This window comes from Acipenser ruthenus, chromosome 57 (genome assembly GCF_902713425.1).
Source record: "Acipenser ruthenus chromosome 57, fAciRut3.2 maternal haplotype, whole genome shotgun sequence".
Lineage (NCBI taxonomy): Eukaryota > Metazoa > Chordata > Actinopteri > Acipenseriformes > Acipenseridae > Acipenser > Acipenser ruthenus.
This window is the reverse complement of record NC_081245.1, coordinates 5,112,970-5,136,458: the sequence shown is the minus strand read 5'-3', so window position 1 is coordinate 5,136,458 and position 23,489 is coordinate 5,112,970. Positions and strand designations below refer to the sequence as shown.

The window sequence follows — 23,489 nt, the reverse complement described above, 5'->3', positions numbered from 1 at the left end:
AGTGAGACAGACGCAGACTCACGTTCGTGGGCCGGATGGTCACTCTCTCCTCCAGGTCCATCGCTGGAATGATGACAATCATCTTCCTCGGACCACGGAACCCGAGAACATTTGTCTCCTGAGAGAGGGAAAGGAGAGGAGAAAGGAGAGAGGGAGAGATCAGAGAGAGGAGAGAGAGGGTTGGGGTTGGGGTCAGTTTTGGGGTTGGGGTCAGTGTTGGGGTTGGGGTCAGTGTTGGTGTTTGGGTCTGGGTTGGTGTCAGTGTTGGGGTTGGGGTTTGGGGTTGGGGTCAGTGTTGGGGTTGGGGTCAGTGTTGCAGTTGGGGTTGGGGTCAGTGCTGGGGTTTGGGTCAGTGCTGGGGTCAGGGTTGGGATCAGTCTCAGTGTTGGGGTTGGGGTCAGTATTGGGGTTTGGGTCAGTGTTGGGGTCAGGGTTGGGATCAGTCTCAGTGTTGGGGTTGGGGTCAGTATTGGGGTTTGGGTCAGTGTTGGGGTCAGGGTTGGGATCAGTCTCAGTGTTGGGGTTTGGGTCAGTGTTGGGGTCAGGGTTGGGATCAGTCTCAGTGTTGGGGTTGGGGTCAGTGTTGTTGTCAGGGTTTAGGGGTTACAGACTCACGTAGCAGACGGCTGCAAGCTCTTGTCGGATCGTCTCACTCTCTTTAACAAAAGGTTTCTTCTCTGGATTCTCACCTCGATCATAAACCGTGAACTTTGTACCCATCACATAGGACCTGAGAGAGAGAGGGTTAGTGTTAGTGTTAGGGTTAGGGTTAGGGTTTGGGGGAGGGGTAAGGGTAAGGGTAAGGGTGCTGACCTCACTTTGCCGATGTAACTCCCCCCGTCTCTCGACAGGTCAGTCGGGTCGATTGAAATCAGGTAGTTCGATGTTTTGCTTTTCTTTCGTTTCCTGCCGGCCATTAGAAACACCTACAGCACAGGAAGTGAGGGACAGAGACAGGACGTGAGGGACAGAGACAGACGTGAGGGACAGAGACAGGACGTGAAGGACAGAGACAGGACGTGAGGGACAGAGACAGGCGATCATGGGAAATGATCCCAGTGATTCAGTATCAACAATATGGTTCAGTTGCCCTTGGTAATTCTTGATAGCCCTTGGTGCCCATCCCAGCCCCTCCTGTCTCTGTGTGTGAAGACGTTGTCTCTCCCCTCGGTCTCCTCACTTCATCTCCACACTGTGTGTCTCTGTGTGTGAAGACATGTCTCTTTTTACTCCTTTAGAGATTATTAACACTTCAATCAAGTTCTCTCTCCTCTCTTCTCTCCACTCTCTCCCCTCTCTCCTGTCCTCCCTCCTCCCTCCTCTCCCTCTCTCCCCTCTCCTCTCTTCTCACCACTCTCTACTCTCTCTCCACCCTCCTCTCTCTCTCACCTCTCTCCTCTCTCTCCCCACCCTCCTCTCCTCTCTCCTCTCCTCTCCTCTCCTCCCTCCTCTCTCCTGTCCTCCCCTCCTCTCTCTCTCTCCTCCCTCCTCTCCCTCTCTCCTCTCCCCTCTCCCCTCTCCCCTCTCTCTCCTCTCTCTCTCTCTCTCTCCCCTCTCCCCTCTCTCCTCCCTCCTCTCTCCCCTCCTCCCCCCTCTCTCTCACTCTCTTCCCATCCTCTCTCTCCAGGTGCAGGTAGTATGTTGGATAGATCCCCTTTTCCACTCCCTTCTTGTCTCTGGTCAGTCTGCAGCGCACAGTCGTTTCTTTGGGAGCCGGCCGCAGGGCAAACTCCTCCAGATCCTGGAATTCCAGCTGAAAAACAGGGAACAAACAATCAGGGACACCAGTCCGGAATACTGCTGGGAAATGGAGGGAAGCAAGCTTGGAATTAGAGGGAGAGAGTCTCAGGGTGAGGGTTTGGAATTAGAGAGAGAGAGAGTCTCAGGGTGAGGGTTTGGAATTAGAGAGAGAGAGAGTCTCAGGGTGAGGGTTTGGAATTAGAGAGAGAGAGAGTCTCAGGGTGAGGGTTTGGAATTAGAGAGAGAGAGAGTCTCAGGGTGAGGGTTTGGAATTAGGGTCTGTTTATCACCTTGTTAGTCGCCTCGCTGTCTCTGGATCGATGTTGTGAATTACTGTTGAGAGGAGCAAGGCTGCAGGGGTCCCTCAACTCATCATTCTCCGAGCCAGAAGAGCCTTCCTCCTCCTCCTCCTCCTCCTCCTCCTCCTCCTCTCTCACACTCATCTTCTGTTTCCGTACTTCAAGAGAACAAAAACCAAGAACTCAATCAGAACCAGAAACTCAAAACCAGAAGACACTGAGAAAGAGTCGCCATAGTTTTCTATATTATACAGCAGTGACTCCAGTCCTGATTCACACAGCAGCTCCCCTGAGTTTCAATCTGCATAGTTTTCTATATTATACAGCAGTGACTCCAGCCCTGATTCACACAGCAGCTCCCCTGAGTTTCAATCTGCATAGTTTTCTATATTATACAGCAGTGACTCCAGCCCTGATTCACACAGCAGCTCCCCTGAGTTTCAATCTGCATAGTTTTCTATATTATACAGCAGTGACTCCAGCCCCGATTCACACAGCAGCTCCCCTGAGTTTCAATCTGCATAGTTTTCTATATTATACAGCAGTGACTCCAGCCCTGATTCACACAGCAGCTCCCCTGAGTTTCAATCTGCATAGTTTTCTATATTATACAGCAGTGACTCCAGTCCTGATTCACACAGCAGCTCCCCTGAGTTTCAATCTGCATAGTTTTCTATATTATACAGCAATGTCTCCAGCCCTGATTCACACAGCAGCTCCCCTGAGTTTCAGTCTCCACAGGGAGAGGATAGGGAGAAAGACAGACCCCAGGAGCCCCGCATGCAGTACCTGTCTCTCTGAACAGCGCCTCCTCTGGTGGGGGGTCAGTATTGAACTGGTCGGTCTCTATAATGGGCGCACGCACTTTCTCATCCCACAGCATGACTGGGAGGAACACAGGTGCCCAGTTACACACATACTGGTTTATGGGAACGTCAGTGGTCATCTTGAACAGCAACCATCTCATAAAATAACCCTCCCCTCAATCGCTGAACCCCAACCCTCCCCTCAATCACTGAACCCCAACCCTCCCCTCAATCGCTGAACCCCAACCCTCCCCTCAATCACTGAACCCCAACCCTCCCCTCAATCACTGAACCCCAACCCTCCCCTCAATCGCTGAACCCCAACCCTCCCCTCAATCGCTGAACCCCAACCCTCCCCTCAATCGCTGAACCCCAACCCTCCCCTCAATCACTGAACCCCAACCCTCCCCTCAATCACTGAACCCCAACCCTCCCCTCAATCACTGAACCCCAACCCTCCCCTCAATCACTGAACCCCAACCCTCCCCTCAATCACTGAACCCCAACCCTCCCCTCAATCACTGAACCCGAACCCTCCCCTCAATCACTGAACCCTAACCCTGTCCTGCACTTCCCTCTTCTCGCTCCTCTTCTCTCTCCTCTCTTACCTCTCACTGGTAGTTTTTTCTTCTTCATGGGGGATTGTGGGTATTCTCCGCCCCCCCTCTCCCCCTCCTCTTCGTCACTCCACTTCTCTGACCCTCCAATCTCCAGGACAGGGTCCTCCAACCCAGCCGGGCCGTCGAACCCTGAGAGAAAGAGAGAGATAGTGTGACCTACAGTCACACAGACAGACTGAAACTAAACTGAGTCAAGCAGACCAGCGTTTGGGCTCTAGTGCCTTCATCAGCGTTACTGAAACTAAACTGAGTCAAGCAGACCAGCGTTTGGGCTCCAGTACCTTCATCAGCGTTACTGAAACTAAACTGAGTCAAGCAGACCAGCGTTTGGGCTCCAGTGCCTTCATCAGTTCTTTCTCCTCACCTTTTAACTGGTCCCTGTTCTGGGAAGTGTCTGATTTCTTACTGGTTTTTGATGTGGACTGGGATTTTTGTTTCTTTGCTGCTTTCTGAGACGCAGAGGTTTCTAAAAGAAAGATAAAAAGAGAGTGAGAGAGGAGAGACGAGAGGAGAGAGGAGAGAGGAGAGGGAGGAGAGAGGAGAGAGGAGAGAGGAGAGGGGAGAGGAGAGACGAGAGGAGAGAGGAGAGAGAGGATATAGAAGAGAGAAGACAGAGGAGAGGAGACAGGAAAGAGGAGAGAGAAGAGAGAAGAGAGAGGAGAGGGGAGAGGAGAGGCGAGAGGAGAGGGTTAGGGATAGAGATGATAGCTGGGAGTTCAGGATGTTTCAAATCCTTCTCTACTTGATTATTTCAAGTTAGGAATCCGCAGTCGTATGTCAGCCATGTTGGCTCTGGTTGCTTCTTGTCAGAGCCGCCATGGCACCAGTTTCCTCACCTGCCCTCTGCTTCACTTTCTTCTCTTTCTTGCCCGCAGCCTTCTTGGTGAGCAGTTTGGTTTCCTGGGAAACAGAATCTTCAGCCTCCTCGAGTTCCGCATCAGCGCTGTCTGAGAGAGAGAGAGAGAGAGAGAGAGAGAGAGAGAGAGAGAGGACTATAGTCATTTAATTCACACTGAAGACCCTGAGAAAGACTTCTAGTCGTTAGTCATTGAATTCACTCTGAAAACACTGAGAAAGACTTCTAGTCGTTAGTCATTGAATTCACACTGAAGACCCTGAGAAAGACTTCTAGTCGTTAGTCATTGAATTCACACTGAAGACGCTGAGAAAGACTTCTAGTCGTTAGTCATTGAATTCACACTGAAGACGCTGAGAAAGACTTCTACTCGTTAGTCATTGAATTCACACTGAAGACGCTGAGAAAGACTTCTAGTCGTTAGTCATTGAATTCACACTGAAGACGCTGAGAAAGACTTCTAGTCGTTAGTCATTGAATTCACACTGAAGACCCTGAGAAAGACTTCTAGTCGTTAGTCATTGAATTCACACTGAAGACGCTGAGAAAGACTTCTAGTCGTTAGTCATTGAATTCACACTGAAGATGCTGAGAAAGACTTCTAGTCGTTAGTCATTGAATTCACACATTGTTTGAATTCCCACCTGCTTCCTGTTTCCTGTCCTTCTTCCTGCTCTTCCTGGCCTGTGATTGACTCTCTGTGGTTCCCGTGGTAGCGGTCGTCGAGGCGAGAGTGAGGTGAGAGAGAGATCTCCTCCAATGGAGGCTCGGAGACGAGGTCTGTGTTCAGAACCAATGGAATCTGCTCCCCTTCCTCCTCCCTCTGACCCTCCCCCAGTCCCACCTCCTCCTCCTCCCCCTCCCCCTCCCCCCTCTTGGGCTTCCAGCTCTTCACTCTCAGGTCAGGATTGGCCTGAACCATGCGAGTCTCCTGCCTCCTGCGCCGCTGCCTTCTCTCCAGCAGAGTGCGCTGTGGGGCAGAGAGCGGGAGAGGAGGACAGTGAGAGGGGGACATTCTTCTGGGGGTTCTGTGTGGAGGCATTTTTATTTACAATGTTGTTTAAAATCCTCCCTATCTAACTGTAGCACAGCTTTAAACCCAGCGAACAAGCCTCCATCCTGACTGTAACCTCGCTTTCAATCTCGCAAGAGTCTCCAATAGAAACACACACACTGAGACACACACACACTGAGACACACACACACTGAGACACACACACTGAGACACACACACACTGAGACACACAAACACTGAAACACACACACACTGAGACACACACACTGAGACACACACACACTGAGACACACACACTCACTCTCTCACCTGGTTCTGTAGTCTGAGACACACACACTGAGACACACACACACTGAGACACACACACACTGAGACACACACACACTGAGATACACACTGAGATACACACACTGAGACACACACACTGAGATACACACTGAGACACACACACTGAGATACACACTGAGACACACACACACTGAGACACACACACACTGAAACACACACACTGAGACACACACACACTGAAACACACACACTGAAACACACACACTGAGACACACACACACTGAAACACACACACACTGAGACACACACACACTCTCTCTCACCTGGTTCTGTAGTCTGAGACACACACACTGAGACACACACACACTGAGACACACACACACTGAGATACACACTGAGACACACACACTGAGATACACACTGAGACACACACACACTGAGACACACACACACACTCTCTCACCTGGTTCTGTAGTCTGAGACACACACACTGAGACACACACACACTGAAACACACACACTGAGACACACACACACTGAAACACACACACTGAGACACACACACACTGAGACACACACACACTGAGACACACACACTGAGACACACACACACTGAGACACACACACACTGAGATACACACTGAGACACACACACTGAGACACACACACACTGAGATACACACTGAGACACACACACTGAGACACACACACTGAGATACACACTGAGACACACACACACTGAGACACACACACACACTCTCTCACCTGGTTCTGTAGTCTGAGACACACACTGAGACACACTGAGACACACTCACACACACACACACTCTCTCACCTGGTTCTGTAGTCTGAGACACACACAACCACTAACACACACACACACACGGAGACACACACTGAGACACACACACACGGAGACACACACTCACACACACACTCACTCTCTTACCTGGTTCTGTAGTCTCTGTTGTCTCAAGCTTGCTGCCTCCTCTTCCATTGTACTGGAACAGAACAGACAGGAACTTGAGAGAGAGAGAGAGAGAGAGAGAGAGAGAGAGAGAGAGAGAGCATAAGCTTGTTTGCTTCCACAAAGTGTGTGCTGTGTGTGGCAGGCGCTCCTAATTCAGTGTCCGGTGGTGGTCTGTCTTGTTAATAGGATTAGAGATGAAGAGATTAAACAGAGTGACTGACAGCTGCTGTGGGATTAAATACAGAGACACAGGATCAAGAGAGGCAGGAGAAACAGCAGATAGTGTGTGTGTGTGTGTGTGTGTGTGTGTGTGTGTGTGTGTGTGTGTCTGTGTGCGTGTGTGTGTATCTGTGTGTCTATAGGGCTGTATCAATTCACTGTGTATCGATGAATTGCGATGCTTCCTTTACATGATGACATACAGAGACACAGGCAGGGAGACAGACAGACAGACAGGCAGACATATAGACACCTCTATATGAACTACCTCTCTGTGCTTTACAATGCTTCCCTATGCTTTACCATGCCTCTCTGTACTTTACAATGCTTCCCTATGCTTTACCAGACCTCTCTGTGCTTTACAATGCTTCCCTATGCTTTACCAGACCTCTCTGTGCTTTACAATGCTTCCCTATGCTTTACCAGACCTCTCTGTGCTTTACAATGCTTCCCTATGCTTTACCATGCCTCTCTGTACTTTACAATGCTTCCCTATGCTTTACCAGACCTCTCTGTGCTTTACAATGCTTCCCTATGCTTTACCAGACCTCTCTGTGCTTTACAATGCTTCCCTGTGCTTTACCAGACCTCTCTGTGCTTTACAATGCTTCCCTATGCTTTACCACACCTCTCTGTGCTTTACAATGCTTCCCTATGCTTTACCAGACCTCTCTGTGCTTTACAATGCTTCCCTATGCTTTACCAGACCTCTCTGTGCTTTACAATGCTTCCCTGTGCTTTACCAGACCTCTCTGTGCTTTGCTGCCACACAAGCTCTCTCTCCAGTTCTATAAAAGAGTTCTCTAAAGAGGGGAGCAGAAATAAGAGAAACGGAGGAAACAGAACGACTCACCGTCCTGGCGTTGGAACTCTGCTGAGCGATAGAGTGTAGTGCATTAAGAGAACGAGCTGAGAGGGAGAGAGGGAGGAGGAGGAGGAGGGAGGAGGGGGGTCAGGTAATCCAGTGTGCGTGTGTGTGAGGGAGAGAGAGGGAGATAGAGAGGGAGGGGGAGAGAGTGACAGAGACTGAGAGAGAGAGAGATTGAGAGACACAGAGAGACAGGCATACCTGTTTTTAGGTATGAGGTTATGGAGGGTAATCCTATTGATTTCAACGGGTTTGTCTGTCGTTTAAACAGCTGAGAGGACTCTGTGATTGTTGTCAAGGGCAGTAACCCCTGGCAACGGACTGTGAACCCCAACTTCCAACCTTACTGTTTACACTGAAAAGAAACCAGCGCTGCATGTAAACATTTATATCTAGCTATCTATATCCATATCTATCTATCTATATCTATCCATACCTATCTATAGCATTTCACTGCCCTGCTGTTGCTTCACGCAGGAGAGCTGTGACGTGCGTCTCATTCGTAGAAAACCAAGAGATGTAGTTACACTAGCTCTCCAGCAGAGGGCGCCAAGAGCACGTTTTCTCACCAGCTCTGTTCAGTGCGTGTTTAAGTGTGTCTCCCTGTGATCGTGTTGAGAGGGTGTTTCGTTCTCTTAATCTGTGGTGCGTCGGGGTCTCTTATCATATGTTTCTAGTCTCGGCGTCTCTCTCTGATAATCCGGTGCTGATTCCCTCAGTATTAAGAGCTGCTCTCGATTCTCTTCAATTCTCTTCTGTTTTCTCAACAGAAAGACGACTCAGAAGCAGCTGCTTTGATTTCATTACGTTTTTATTTTATTATTTACAGTTTGACATCTTGATAAAAGTTTCACAGACATGAGGCCCAATTCCCAGGACTGGATAGAGGAGAGGAGAGGAGAGGAGAGAGGAGAGAGAGGAGAGGAGAGGAGAGAGGAGAGAGAGGAGAGGAGAGAGGAGAGAGGAGAGAGGAGAGGAGAGAGGAGAGGAGAGAGGAGAGAGAGGAGAGGAGAGAGAGGAGAGGAGAGGAGAGAGGAGAGAGAGGAGAGGAGAGAGAGGAGAGAGGAGAGGAGAGAGGAGAGAGAGGAGAGAGAGGAGAGGAGAGAGGAGAGGAGAGAGGAGAGAGAGGAGAGGAGAGGAGAGAGGGGAGAGAGGAGAGGAGAGAGGGGGAGAGGAGGAGATGGGAGAGGAGGCGATGGGAGGGGAGGAGAGGGGTAGGGTTTAGGGTTACACGATGGAGGAGGAGAGGGTTTGGGTTCGGGTTCGGGTTACACGATGGAGGAGGAGAGGGTTTGGGTTTGGGTTCAGGTTTGGGTTCGGGTTACAGGATGGAGGAGGGGGTTCGGGTTCGGGTTCAGGTTCGGGTTACAGGATGGAGGAGGGGGTTCGGGTTCGGGTTCAGGTTCGGGTTACAGGATGGAGGAGGGGGTTCGGGTTCGGGTTCGGGTTCGGGTTACAGGATGGAGGAGAGGGTTCGGATTCTGGTTCAGGTTACAGGATGGAGAGGGTTCGGGTTCGGGTTAGGGTTCGGGTTCGGGTTACAGGATGGTACAGCGTCGTTTTGAAGTCTTCTTCTTCTTTCCGTTGCGGTTCACTTTCTCTTTGTGTTTCCGGATCTCTCTGACCAGAGTGTAGAAAGCATCTTCAACACCCTGAGGAGAGAGGAGAGGAGAGGAGAGTGAGAGAGAGAGGAGAGAGAGAGGAGAGAGGAGAGAGAGAGAGAGAGAGAGAGAGAGAGAGAGAGAGAGAGAGAGGAGAGGAGAGAGGAGAGAGGAGAGAGGAGAGAGGGGGGAGAGAGAAGAGAGGAGAGTGAGAGAGAGAGGAGAGAGAGAGGAGAGAGGAGAGAGAGAGAGAGAGAGAGAGAGAGAGAGAGAGAGGAGAGAGAGAGAGAGAGAGGAGAGAGAGTTAGTAAATCACAACACACACATAGTCTCTCCCCCCCTCTCTATAGTTTAGTAGTCAGACACACACCGGTCTGGACAGTGATGGTCTCAGTGTTGGGGTCAGTGTCGGGGTCTCTCTCTGTCTGTCTGTCTGTCTGTCTCTCCTGTCTGGTCAGTGTTGGGGTCTCTCTCTCACCTGTCTGGTCAGTGTTGGGGTCTCTCTCTCTCACCTGTCTGGTCAGTGTTGGGGTCTCTCTCTCTCACCTGTCTGGTCAGTGTTGGGGTCTCTCTCTCTCACCTGTCTGGTCAGTGTTGGGGTCTCTCTCTCTCACCTGTCTGGTCAGTGTTGGGGTCTCTCTCTCTCACCTGTCTGGTCAGTGTTGGGGTCTCTCTCTCTCACCTGTCTGGTCAGTGTTGGGGTCTCTCTCTCTCACCTGTCTGGTCAGTGTTGGGGTCTCTCTCTCTCTCCTGTCTGGTCAGTGTTGGGGTCTCTCTCTCTCACCTGTCTGCTCAGTGTTGGGGTCTCTCTCTCTCACCTGTCTGCTCAGTGTTGGGGTCTCTCTCTCTCACCTGTTTGGTCAGTGTTGGGGTCTCTCTCTCTCACCTGTCTGGTCAGTGTTGGGGTCTCTCTCTCTCACCTGTCTGGTCAGTGTTGGGGTCTCTCTCTCTCACCTGTCTGGTCAGTGTTGGGGTCTCTCTCTCTCACCTGTCTGGTCAGTGTTGGGGTCTCTCTCGCTCACCTGTCTGGTCAGTGTTGGGGTCTCTCTCTCTCACCTGTCTGGTCAGTGTTGGGGTTTCTCTCTCTCACCTGTCTGCTCAGTGTTGGGGTCTCTCTCTCTCACCTGTCTGGTCAGTGTTGGGGTCTCTCTCTCTCACCTGTCTGCTCAGTGTTGGGGTCTCTCTCTCTCACCTGTCTGCTCAGTGTTGGGGTCTCTCTCTCTCACCTGTCTGCTCAGTGTTGGGGTCTCTCTCTCTCACCTGTCTGCTCAGTGTTGGGGTCTCTCTCTCTCACCTGTCTGCTCAGTGTTGGGGTCTCTCTCTCTCACCTGTCTGCTCAGTGTTGGGGTCTCTCTCTCTCACCTGTCTGGTCAGTGTTGGGGTCTCTCTCTCTCACCTGTCTGGTCAGTGTTGGGGTCTCTCTCTCTCACCTGTCTGGTCAGTGTTGGGGTCTCTCTCTCTCACCTGTCTGGTCAGTGTTGGGGTCTCTCTCTCTTTCACCTGTCTGGTCAGTGTTGGGGTCTCTCTCTCTCACCTGTCTGGTCAGTGTTGGAGTCTCTCTCTCTCACCTGTCTGCTCAGTGTTGGGGTCTCTCTCTCTCACCTGTCTGGTCAGTGTTGGGGTCTCTCTCTCTCACCTGTCTGGTCAGTGTTGGGGTCTCTCTCTCTCACCTGTCTGGTCAGTGTTGGGGTCTCTCTCTCTCTCTCACCTGTCTGGTCAGTGTTGGGGTCTCTCTCTCTCACCTGTCTGGTCAGTGTTGGGGTCTCTCTCTCTCACCTGTCTGGTCAGTGTTGGGGTCTCTCTCTCTCACCTGTCTGGTCAGTGTTGGGGTCTCTCTCTCTCTCACCTGTCTGGTCAGTGTTGGGGTCTCTCTCTCTCACCTGTCTGGTCAGTGTTGGGGTCTCTCTCTTTCACCTGTCTGGTCAGTGTTGGGGTCTCTCTCTCTCACCTGTCTGGTCAGTGTTGGGGTCTCTCTCTCTCACCTGTCTGGTCAGTGTTGGGGTCTCTCTCTCTCACCTGTCTGGTCAGTGTTGGGGTCTCTCTCTCTCACCTGTCTGGTCAGTGTTGGGGTCTCTCTCTCTCACCTGTCTGGTCAGTGTTGGGGTCTCTCTCTCTCACCTGTCTGGTCAGTGTTGGGGTCTCTCTCTCTCACCTGTCTGGTCAGTGTTGGGGTCTCTCTCTCTCACCTGTCTGGTCAGTGTTGGGGTCTCTCTCTCTCACCTGTCTGGTCAGTGTTGGGGTCTCTCTCTCTCACCTGTCTGCTCAGTGTTGGGGTCTCTCTCTCTCACCTGTCTGGTCAGTGTTGGGGTCTCTCTCTCTCACCTGTCTGGTCAGTGTTGGGGTCTCTCTCTCTCACCTGTCTGGTCAGTGTTGGGGTCTCTCTCTCTCACCTGTCTGGTCAGTGTTGGGGTCTCTCTCTCTCTCTCACCTGTCTGGTCAGTGTTGGGGTCTCTCTCTCTCACCTGTCTGGTCAGTGTTGGGGTCTCTCTCTCTCTCACCTGTCTGGTCAGTGTTGGGGTCTCTCTCTCTCACCTGTCTGGTCAGTGTTGGGGTCTCTCTCTCTCTCTCACCTGTCTGGTCAGTGTTGGGGTCTCTCTCTCTCACCTGTCTGGTCAGTGTTGGGGTCTCTCTCTCTCACCTGTCTGGTCAGTGTTGGGGTCTCTCTCTCTCACCTGTCTGGTCAGTGTTGGGGTCTCTCTCTCTCTCTCACCTGTCTGGTCAGTGTTGGGGTCTCTCTCTCTCACCTGTCTGGTCAGTGTTGGGGTCTCTCTCTCTCACCTGTCTGGTCAGTGTTGGGGTCTCTCTCTCTCTCTCACCTGTCTGGTCAGTGTTGGGGTCTCTCTCTCTCACCTGTCTGGTCAGTGTTGGGGTCTCTCTCTCTCACCTGTCTGGTCAGTGTTGGGGTCTCTCTCTCTCACCTGTCTGGTCAGTGTTGGGGTCTCTCTCTCTCTCACCTGTCTGGTCAGTGTTGGGGTCTCTCTCTCTCACCTGTCTGGTCAGTGTTGGGGTCTCTCTCTCTCTCTCACCTGTCTGGTCAGTGTTGGGGTCTCTCTCTCTCACCTGTCTGGTCAGTGTTGGGGTCTCTCTCTCTCTCTCACCTGTCTGGTCAGTGTTGGGGTCTCTCTCTCTCTCTCACCTGTCTGCTCAGTGTTGGGGTCTCTCTCTCTCTCTCACCTGTCTGGTCTTGGCTGATGTCTCCACACAGGGCACTCCGTAGCTCTTGCCCAGCTCCTGTGCCTGCCTGGAGTCGACCGCCCGGATCGGGAGATCACACTTATTACCCACAATCACCAGGGGCACGTCCTCCGAGTCCTTCACTCGATTAATCTGCTCCCTGAGAGACAGAGAGAGAGGGAGAGAGGGAGAGAGAGGAGGAGAGAGGAGTCAATACAGATGCACCTGCATATACACACACACACACACACACACACACACACTCCTGTATAGACACACACACTCACTCTCTCCTACACACACACACACACACACACTCTCTCTCTCTCGTACACACACACACACACACACCTGTATAGACACACACACACACACTCTCTCTCTCTCTCGTACACACACACACACACAGACACTCTCCTGCACACACACACACACACACACACACACACTCTCTCTCTCTCTCGTACACACACACACACAGACACACACACACAGACACTCTCCTGCACACACACACACACACTCTCTCTCTCTCTCGTACACACACACACACAGACACACACACACACAGACACTCTCCTGCACACACACACACACACACTCCTGTATAGACACACACACACACACACACTCTCTCTCTCTCTCGTACACACACACACACACAGACACACACACACACAGACACTCTCCTGCACACACACACACACACACACTCCTGTATAGACACACACACACATACACACACACTCTCTCTCTCTCTCGTACACACACACACACACACACACTCTCTCTCTCTCGTACACACGCACACACACTCGCACACACACACACCTGTACAGGTGCACGTCCTCGAAGGACTTGGTATTGTTGATTGCGAACACGCAGAGGAACCCCTCCCCCGTCCTCATGTACTGGTCCCGCATGGCGCTGTACTCCTCCTGCCCGGCCGTGTCCAGGATATCCAGCAGACACGTCTCCCCATCGATCACCACCTGCTTCCTGTACGAGTCCTGCAGCAGAGACCGCGCCGAGTCAGGGACTACAAACATGGACACCCGCACACAGGGAGCCCATAGGAACCGCCATCTTCACTGTAGTTCATTAACTGCCTCATTCAAACACACAGCATGGCGTCAGGGACTACAAACATGGACACCCGCACACAGGGAGCCCGTTGGAACCGCCATCTTCATTGTAGTTCATTAACTCCCTCATTCAAACACACAGCATGGCGTCAGGGACTACAAACATGGACACCCGCACACAGGGAGCCCATAGGAACTGCCATCTTCATTGTAGTTCATTAACTGCCTCATTCAAACACACAGCATGGCGTCAGGGACTACAAACATGGACACCCACACACAGGGAGCCCATTGGAACTGCCATCTTCATTGTAGTTCATTAACTGCCTCATTCAAACACACAGCATGGCGTCAGGGACTACAAACATGGACACCCGCACACAGGGAGCCCATTGGAACCGCCATCTTCATTGTAGTTCATTAACTGCCTCATTCACAAACACACAGCATGGCGTCACAGAATATATGTGCCCCCTGGATATTTGTTTCCCCAGGAACGAATAATCCAGACTATTGGTTCCTCTTTTGAATATTTGTACCCCCTAAATGTTTTCTAATAAAACTTGCCAAGTTATTGAGAATATCGGAATGTGTGTGTGTGTGTGTGTCAGAGTGTGTGTGAGTCAGTGTGCGTCAGTGCGTGTCAGTGTGTGTGCGTCAGTGAGGGTTAGGGTTGGATTAGGGTTAGGAGGGTTGGATTAGGGTTAGGGTTGGATTAGGGTTAGGGTTGAGAGGGTTGGATTAGGGTTAGGGTTGGATTAGGGTTAGGGTTGGGAGGGTTGGATTAGGGTTAGGGTTGGGAGGGTTGGATTAGGGTTAGGGTTAGGGTTGGATTGGGAGGGGGGTGTGTGTGTCAGTGTGTGTGCGTCAGTGAGGGTTAGGGTTGGGAGGGTTGGATTAGGGTTAGGGTTGGATTGGGAGGGGGGGGGGGGGTGTGTGTGTCTCTGCGTCTCTCACCTCAATGGTGGGGTCGTACTCGTCCACGAAGTGATTCTGAATGAGTTGGATCGTGAGGGCGCTCTTCCCAACACCTCCTGCCCCCACAACCACCAGCTTGTACTCCGTCATCCTCTGAGGAGGGGGGGGGGAGAGGAGATGAACGCGTGCTTCACTACATGAGCCCAACATTGATATGAAAAGAACACACTGATTTAAACACAACGACCAGAGAGAGAGAGAGAGAGAGAGAGAGGGAGAGTGACACAAAGAGAGAGACACACACAGACAAACAGAGACAGACACACACACACACACACACACACACACAGCTGTACAAACTCCACAGCTCACCTCTACACATTTTTTACAATTGTTCCTAATCATTAAACCGCAGTCAATGTTAAAAAGAAATAACTAAGATTGTATTATTCTAAAGCAAGAAAAAGTAACGTGAAGACTAAAGACTTCAAAATACAGACAGAGAGACACACAGACAGACAGAGAGACAGGCAGAGAGACAGAGCAAGAGAGACAGGCAGAGAGACAGACACTGACAGACAGGCAAAGAGACAGAACCTCACAATCCTGTTCAGTTTGACACTACAGTATAATGCCTTCTTGGTGTCTGTGTTAAATTTAGTTTTTAACAAACTTCATAGCAGTCAGTCTGTCTGTCTGTCTGTCTGCAGCTTTAATGAAACTAAACTCTTTTCAGAATGTAGTAAACTAACACAGACACCAAGAAGAAGGGATTATATTGTAGCGTCAAACTGAACAGGATTGTTGGGCTCTGTCTGTCTGTGTGTCCGTCTGCAGCTTTAATGAAACTAAACTAGATGTCTAAGACGCATCCGTTCCTCGTGGTTTGATTAATTGAATCTCGCGATGTCGTCTCATTAATTAAATCAATCAAACTAGAAACACACCCAACCGGACAAACGTTCCGGCGAAACACGCCTTCCTGAAAGAATCGCTCGGAGAATATAAACTAAACACAGCCTGTCGAAAAACACACGCCCGCATTTACACAGCGTGAAAATGAACCCCACGCCGGCGCGGTAACTTACCGGATGACGTGCTGTCCCGTCCCGCAGAGACCCGCACGGACACGGACACGGTCACGGACACGGACACGGACACGGACACGAATGAATGAATCGCAGCCCGCTCGCTTATCTGCCAGACTCCCGTGGTTTGGTTTTGTCGGATATAATTTCAAATAAACACATCAATTGCAAACGCCGTTGTTTCTTTTATCGATGCATTTTTCTTATCCACAACCGCGTCCTGAATACAATAGTAATAATAATAATAATAATAATAATAATAATAATAATAATAATAACGCTAACAAAAAAACACCTAATAACGCATTTAAACAAAGATCTTCAGTATTAAAACCGCAGTGTTGGCATTACTTTGACGTTAAAAATAATATCCGGGTGCGCGAATCCTGCTATTAAACACTAAACACACAATCCTGGTTGTCGGATTATAATTATAATTATTATTATTATTATTACAATTAAACACAGACCCGGTCGGCCGGAGTTTTTTTTTCATTTCATTTTTATGTCCACTTCCTCTTACAGGCGGGAAAAGGAGGGGCTAAAAAGCGAGGGCGTGTTTAGAACTCCTTCAACCAATCCAGCGGCTCCCCTTCTCCTCCAGTCAGTATGCGGGAGATTCCTTCATCCAATCCGCTGCCTGCTTCTCATTCTGAATGCCGTTCGACTGCCTTTAAATCTCTTGACCGCCAATGGGGTGCGCGGGACTCGCTAACACAGCCCCCCCCCCCCCGTAGTTCGGGTCAATGAGACGAGAGCTGGGGCAATACGAACTACAAACATGGAGGGCTGGTGCTGCGGCTCCTACAGGCACCGCCATCTTGATTGTAGTTTTTTTTTATAACTAGTCAGAAACTCCATCTCGCAGTTCCAGGCACATCTAGGAGACTGAACGAGAAGAAACTACAAACATGGAGGCCTCATAGTGGGGCTTCTGTAGGCAGCGCCATCTTCAATGTAGTTTATCTTGACTCGAGTCGCAAAGCCACCCCAGTTGAGTTACTAACAGTTACTAATGTTTGAAAACACAGCCAGAGAATGGCTGTTATTGATACAAGAGCAACACATCTCTACAGAGAATGGCTGTTATTGATACAAGAGAAACACATCTCCACAGAGAATGGCTGTTATTGATACAAGAGCAACACATCTCCACAGAGAATGGCTGTTATTGATACAAGAGCAACACATCTCCACAGAGAATGGCTTTTATTGATACAAGAGCAACACATCTCCACAGAGAATGGCTTTTATTGATACAAGAGCAACACATCTCCACAGAGAATGGCTTTTATTGATACAAGAGCAACACATCTCCACAGAGAATGGCTTTTATTGATACAAGAGAAACACATCTCCACAGAGAATGGCTGTTATTGATACAAGATAAACACATCTCTACAGAGAATGGCTGTTATTGATTAAAACACAGGCATCCCTTCATTTCAATCAATGAGACAAGAACACGTTTCAACATTACATTCAATCATATATTTATTTACCTCCTCCTCTCCCTCCTCCCTGTACCTTTGCAGGACAGACCCTCCCTCCTCTCTCCTCCTCCTCTCTCCTCCTCCCTCTCCTCCTCCCTCCTCTGTACCTCAGTTTCAGTTAATCTGTGGTGAGTCTCTTATGAAATGTTTCTAAGTGTCGGGCGTCTCCCTCTAATCATGCTAACAGTGTGTTTCATTCTCAGCCTCTCCACACTCCTCTCCACACAGCAGAGTGCACTGATGCCAGCCCGATCAGATCTGCCCTGTTTGCCTGGGTGTCCCGTGTGCTGCCCCCCCCCCCCCCCGGTCTCTGTTCTGCGTGACGGGAGGCTACGCCCGAGACTCATGGATCTGCCTGTGCATCCGCAGATCATCCTGCAGCTTGAAGCCCTTCCCACAGTCTGCACAGCGATAGGGCTTGAGCCCCGCCCCCGGCCCCGCCCCCAGCCCAGACCCCGCCCCCAGCTCCGCCCCCAGCCCCGCCCCCGCCGGCACTCTCTCAGCACTGTGGATTCTCTGGTGCTGGCTCAGGTGCCCCAGCCTGTAGAAGCTGTCTCCGCACTCGCTGCACAGGTAGCAGCTCTGCTGGCCAGTGTGGCTCGCCCTCTCGTGCTCCCGCAGCTGCCCCAGCTGGTAGAAGGTGGCCCCGCAGGGCCCGCAGCGGTGCGGCTCCCGGGCGTGGGCGTGCCGGTGGTAGCGCAGGGCCCCCGAGCCGCGGAAGCGCTTGCCGCACTGGGGGCAGGGGTAGGGCTTGTCTCCGGTGTGGGTGAGCCGGTGTGTGTTCAGGATGCGCCGCTGGGTGAAGCTCTTCCCGCAGTCGCTGCACTGGTACGGGCGCTCCCCGCTGTGGCTGCGCCGGTGCACCGTCACCGTGTACCGCCGGCTGAACGACTTGCCACAGTCCGGGCAGCGGTGGAGGGGCCTGGGGGGGGCTGCGGTGACCTGCTCTCCCGGTCCCTGTCCCTCTACATCCTCCTCTCCCTCTACATCCTCCTCTCCCTCTCCTCCCTCCTCATCTCCCTCTCCCTCTCCCTCTCCCACTCCTCCCTCCTCTCCTCCCTCTCTCTTCACATCCTCTTTGATGTGAATCCAGCCCAGTTCAGTCTTGTGGTCTGCGTGTTCAAACACAGCCTCCTCTCTCTCTCCCTCTCCTCCCTCCTCTCCTTCTCCCTCTCTCTTCACATCCTCCTCTTTGATGTGAATCCAGCCCAGTTCAGTCCTGTCCCGTGCGATGAGGTCATGTTTGATTTGGGGCTCCCCCTCCACGTGTCCCAGTTGAGGCTCCAGCGGCTCCTCTTTGATTGGAGTGCGGCCCCTCTCTCCCACAACAGCGGACATCTCTATCAGGAGAGAGGACGAGAGTCAGCAACACTGAAGGACTTCATGATAATAATAATAATAATAATAATAATAATAATAATAATAATAATAATAATAATAATAATAATAATAATACACATTTATAAAGATTACAAAAATAATTTAGGATCCGGGATTGGACTTTATTTTCAGGACGTTTCGGGCAAAAGCCCTTCTTCAGCTGTTCAAAAAGAATTGTAATTATACAAAAATTCTGAGGATGACGTCATGATTATGAGAATAGAACGTTCATTCCCAGAGGTTCCGAAGTTTCCGAGCAACATCTGTTCCACAGCACTCACTGATCAATTGATTTGAATAACAAGTTTACTGCATTGTGTTTTATAGAGAGAGGGAGGAGAGACAGAGAGGAGAGAGAGAGAGAGAGAGAGGAAAGCAGAGATCATACCAGGAGAGAGAGAGAGAAAGAGAGAGAGAGAGAGAGAGAGAGATATGTGTTCTTTAACATACGACAGTATTTACAATACAAACATTGTCTTTGATAGAACTTGTACTTGTTGTGATCCTAGCTTGTTGCCTCCCAGTTCATGTTGTAGTCTATTATTATTATTATTATTATTATTATTATTATTATTAGTGCCCTGACTGTAACTCTATTTCAATATGAATCTTGCACAGTAACCCTGGACTGCCCTGTAGCTCCGGTGCGAGTCGCATTTTATAAAGCCGGCGTCTGCCGCATAAATCAAAGCGATACTTAAATAAAAACCGATACAAAACGCCCAGATAAAGAAGGCGCTCAAACACCCCCCCCCCCCCCCCCCCCCCTTGAACCGCGTTTCAGCACTGACCGTGGAGGACAGCGCGGTGTTGAACTCTCCTTTACTTTACAATCCGCAGGCGGGCGGGTTTAATACATGAAAACAGAACAGACCGCTATAAGAGAAAACAAAGCGGCGACTTCTGCGAACGAAACGCGGATCAGCGACCGCACAACTACAGCAAGCCACGGCGGACAAACTACCGGCGCGTTGAGAAAGCACCCAGGGGCGGGGCCGAGCCGTGGCGTCACCGAGGGGGTGGGGGTTAAAAGAACAGGCCGGCGTTTTATTGGCTACAGAAACGCTCTGAAACCCAGCTTGCGAGATTGATTGGCTGGCTTTGTCTCCCTCTGTCGAAGCGAGGGCGGGATCGCGACGAGAGGAGGAGGAGGAGGAGGAGGAGCGGTTTAGATGTGAAATAAAGATCGCTTGAGATCGACTGAAGAAATAAATAAGCGCACAGTTCACGCCGATTGAGGGGAGATACGGCGGGAGGAGAGCGAGAGACGGGGGTAAGGCAGCATTGAAAATGCATCTATCGGCGTGCTCAGCAAGTAACCAGAGGGTCACGAATGATTAAGCTGTGTTCGCGCCATTCACAAATCAAATACACCGTTTGTATGACGTGTTTAATAATTCAGATTCTGCAAGCCGGTATCTCGCGTGTTGAAATGCGACTAGCTGATAGATTTTTTTTTTTTGAACGATTTGGTTGGATTTTAATAGAACTTCTGTATTTAAGTAACATGCACTATACAAATCAAAAGATGCAGGTTTGCATGCGAACGACACCGAGTGTGTGATTGATGGTATTCACGCAGTCAAACGGGGTTCTGTTAACGGAGAAAACAAAACGTACAGTGCGTGAATGAGCCCGACGAGCCTTCAAAGGGTTAAACTGCCTTGGAATTCCCGGAAACGCGGCGCTGCCTGCTTCATGTGACGTAACTTGCTTCCATTGAAGAGCGTTTGTATGAAGCGCGACGCTCACGTGAGGAGCGCGCTGCTTTCCACTGAGGTCGCGCTGCTGTTATAAAGCGTTTCCTAATAGAGGAAGCTGCGGGTTTTAGGGGTGGACGAGCCCCACGTGCAGGCATTCTGGGAGTGGCGGCAGTCTGTTGAATGAACCTGCAGGGGAGTTCATATTACAGCCTTGACATGCACATTTAAATAACATTGGATTCATACCGTTCTCTAAGTGTGTGACTTCCGCAGAAATTCAAATGAAAGCGCTTTGCATGCAGTCTGAAATGACAAATCTACCAACAGGGCTGGGAATCAGACTCCCGCTGCACAGCAGTGTGATCCAGGCCTGGTTTCACTGGGAGTTTAATAATCAGACACACCTGAGCTTGTTAGCTAGACACACTGGGGGCTGATCAAGCTGCTAGTAAAACCTGGACTGGGTGACACTGCTGTGGAATAGGAGTCTGATTCCCATCCCTCTTTCAGAAGGGATCAGCATCACTCACAGGAAGTCCCTGAGATTGACGGAGCTCCATGCAGCCCACAGCTTCCGATTCGAATGACTCTGCAGTGTGACTGTGTTTACAGCATCCCGGTCCACAGTGACTCTGCAGTGTGACTGTGTTTACAGCATCACGGTCCACAGTGACTCTGCAGTGTGACTGTGTTTACAGTATCACGGTCCACAGTGACTCTGCAGTGTGACTGTGTTTACAGCATCACGGTCCACAGTGACTCTGCAGTGTGACTGTGTTTACAGCATCGCGGTCCACAGTGACTCTGCAGTGTGACTGTGTTTACAGCATCGCGGTCCACAGTGACTCTGCAGTGTGACTGTGTTTACAGCATCCCGGTCCACAGTGACTGCAGTGTGACTGTGTTTACAGCATCCCGGTCCACAGTGACTCTGCAGTGTGACTGTGTTTACAGCATCCCGGTCCACAGTGACTGCAGTGTGACTGTGTTTACAGCATCACGGTCCACAGTGACTCTGCAGTGTGACTGTGTTTACAGCATCCCGGTCCACAGTGACTGCAGTGTGACTGTGTTTACAGCATCGCGGTCCACAGTGACTCTGCAGTGTGACTGTGTTTACAGCATCACGGTCCACAGTGACTCTGCAGTGTGACTGTGTTTACAGCATCGCGGTCCACAGTGACTCTGCAGTGTGACTGTGTTTACAGCATCCCGGTCCACAGTGACTCTGCAGTGTGACTGTGTTTACAGCATCCCGGTCCACAGTGACTCTGCAGTGTGACTGTGTTTACAGCATCCTGGTCCACAGTGACTCTGCAGTGTGACTGTGTTTACAGCATCCCGGTCCACAGTGACTCTGCAGTGTGACTGTGTTTACAGCATCCCGGTCCACAGTGACTCTGCAGTGTGACTGTGTTTACAGCATCCCGGTCCACAGTGACTCTGCAGTGTGACTGTGTTTACACCATCATGGTTACTAAAGGGTTATAATAAATGTTTATTCTGGGATGTTTTTTCATTTCATGTGTTAAATGATAAAAACTTGCTTTCTGTTTTCCAGGCATTGATCCGAAACTGGAATATCGGGACAGAAGGCAAGCCTCAGAAATGGCATCTTCTCACATTAAAGGGGAGGCAACTGAACTGGAACCTGTCTGCATTAAAGGGGAGGCCCCTGAACTAGAGCCTGTCTGCATTAAAGGGGAGGCCCCTGAACTAGAACCTGTCTGCATTAAAGGGGAGGCCCCTGAACTAGAGCCTGTCTGCATTAAAGGGGAGGCCCCTGAACTAGAACCTGTCTGCATTAAAGGGGAGGCCCATGAACTAGAACCTGTCTGCATTAAAGGGGAGGCCCCTGAACTAGAACCTGTGTCCATTAAAGGGGAGGCCCTTGAACTAGAACCTGTCTGCAGTAAAGGGGAGGCCCCTGAACTAGAACCTTTCTGCATTAAAGGGGAGGCCCCTGAACTGGAGCCTGTCCCAATTAAAGGGGAGGCCCCTGAACTGCTACCTGTTAAACCAGCAGTAGGGAAAAGACACAAGCGAATTCACACAGGAGAGGAACCGTATCGCTGTGCTGAGTGTGGGAAGAGTTTCACTCAATTTAGAGTTCTTAAAAGACACCAGCAGATTCACACAGGAGAGAAACCGTATCGCTGTGCTGACTGTGGGAAGAGTTTCACTCAGTTACAAAGCCTGAAACTTCACCAGCGAATCCACACTGGAGAGAAACCGTATCACTGTGCTGACTGTGGGAAGAGCTTCACTCAATTTGGAGTTCTTAAAAGACACGGCCTAGTTCACACAGGAGAGAAACCGTATCGCTGCGCTGACTGTGGGAGCAACTTCACTCAGTCAGAACATCTTAAAAGACACCAGAGAATTCACACGGGCGAGAAACCGCACCGCTGTGATCAATGTGGGAAGTGCTTCCATCACTTACAAAATCTTCAAACGCACCAACAAATTCACACAGGAGAGAAACCGTACCACTGCACTGAGTGTGAGAGGAGCTTCAGTCAGTTACAGTATCTTAAAAAACACCAGAGAATTCACACAGGAGAGAAACCATATGTCTGTGCTGACTGTGGGAGGAGCTTCAGACAGTTACAGTATCTTAAAAAACACCAGAGAATTCACACAGGAGAGAAACCGTATGTCTGTGCTGACTGTGGGAGGAGCTTCAGACAGTTACAGTATCTTAAAAAACACCAGAGAATTCACACAGGAGAGAACTGATACCCTTTAAGAAATGTACAATATCTTAACAGAATGAGAGGAAGTAACCATGACGATGTAGTGAAAGAGAACATTTAAATATCAGGAGAGATTGTGGAAGTCAGAAATGACGCTGCAGCAGCCCGTTCTGAAGTGAGGCAGCGGCGCTTCACGGGTCACTGCGAAGGGATTCAGGACATCCTCCCTTGCGATTCACTCCCGGGGCGTGCGATTCAGGTTCACTGACGACATCTTCACAACGAGACCGGCTGATTTATCTAGAAGAACGTTCTGCTCTAGATATCCAGAGCACGGCATTCTCATCTGTGGACCAGACGCGGAATCAGAATATGAGAGAGATTGATAATAAATTATCTAAAATCTCTTGCAGTATATTTTCGTGCATCCCCAGTTTCCGATGAGCTGTCTTGGAGGTGCGATAAAGGTGCTTATCATTTTCTGTTTGTTTTCCATGTAATTCATTGAATCGTCTTTTATTATTCTTGCTTCTAATAAAAAAAAAAACACATAAAAGGCTGTTCTTAGTCCGAGTCAGAAACTATGTGCTGTGGGTTTGTGATTCATAGAGATTATAATGATTCATGTCCAAACAGCAATTCAGAATTTAACATCGTCCCTTTATTGATT

General features: G+C 50.3%; 2 protein-coding genes and 1 pseudogene across 3 annotated transcripts; 1 reads left to right on the top strand and 2 right to left on the bottom strand.

Annotated features, from left to right (window-relative positions):
• The window catches only part of LOC117407635 (tubby protein homolog), a 9,488-nt pseudogene extending 1,763 nt beyond the window's left edge, over positions 1-7,725 (bottom strand).
• A 749-nt stretch (positions 7,726-8,474) lies between these two features.
• Positions 8,475-16,126, bottom strand: LOC117962512 (GTPase HRas-like). Of its 2 annotated transcripts, XM_059017652.1 has the most exons (6): positions 15,548-16,126; positions 14,499-14,612; positions 13,288-13,466; positions 12,457-12,616; positions 9,207-9,333; positions 8,475-9,159 (listed from the first exon to the last, which is right to left on the bottom strand). In XM_059017652.1, exons 2-5 carry the CDS (start codon positions 14,607-14,609, stop codon positions 9,220-9,222), a joined length of 564 nt encoding a protein of 187 aa, XP_058873635.1. In that variant the 5' UTR covers positions 14,610-14,612; positions 15,548-16,126; the 3' UTR covers positions 8,475-9,159; positions 9,207-9,219. The 2 variants fall into 2 exon arrangements, with proteins under 2 accessions (XP_058873635.1, XP_058873636.1); XM_059017653.1 differs by lacking the exons at positions 8,475-9,159; positions 15,548-16,126 and adding an exon at positions 15,407-15,532 and having other exon boundaries at positions 9,166-9,333.
• Positions 16,127-19,582: 3,456 nt separating this feature from the next.
• On the top strand, positions 19,583-23,489 carry LOC131724877 (zinc finger protein 239-like). Its single transcript, XM_059017861.1, has 2 exons — positions 19,583-19,693; positions 21,685-23,489. The coding sequence occupies exon 2, from the start codon at positions 21,732-21,734 to the stop codon at positions 22,860-22,862; it is 1,131 nt and encodes a 376-aa protein (XP_058873844.1). The 5' UTR covers positions 19,583-19,693; positions 21,685-21,731; the 3' UTR covers positions 22,863-23,489.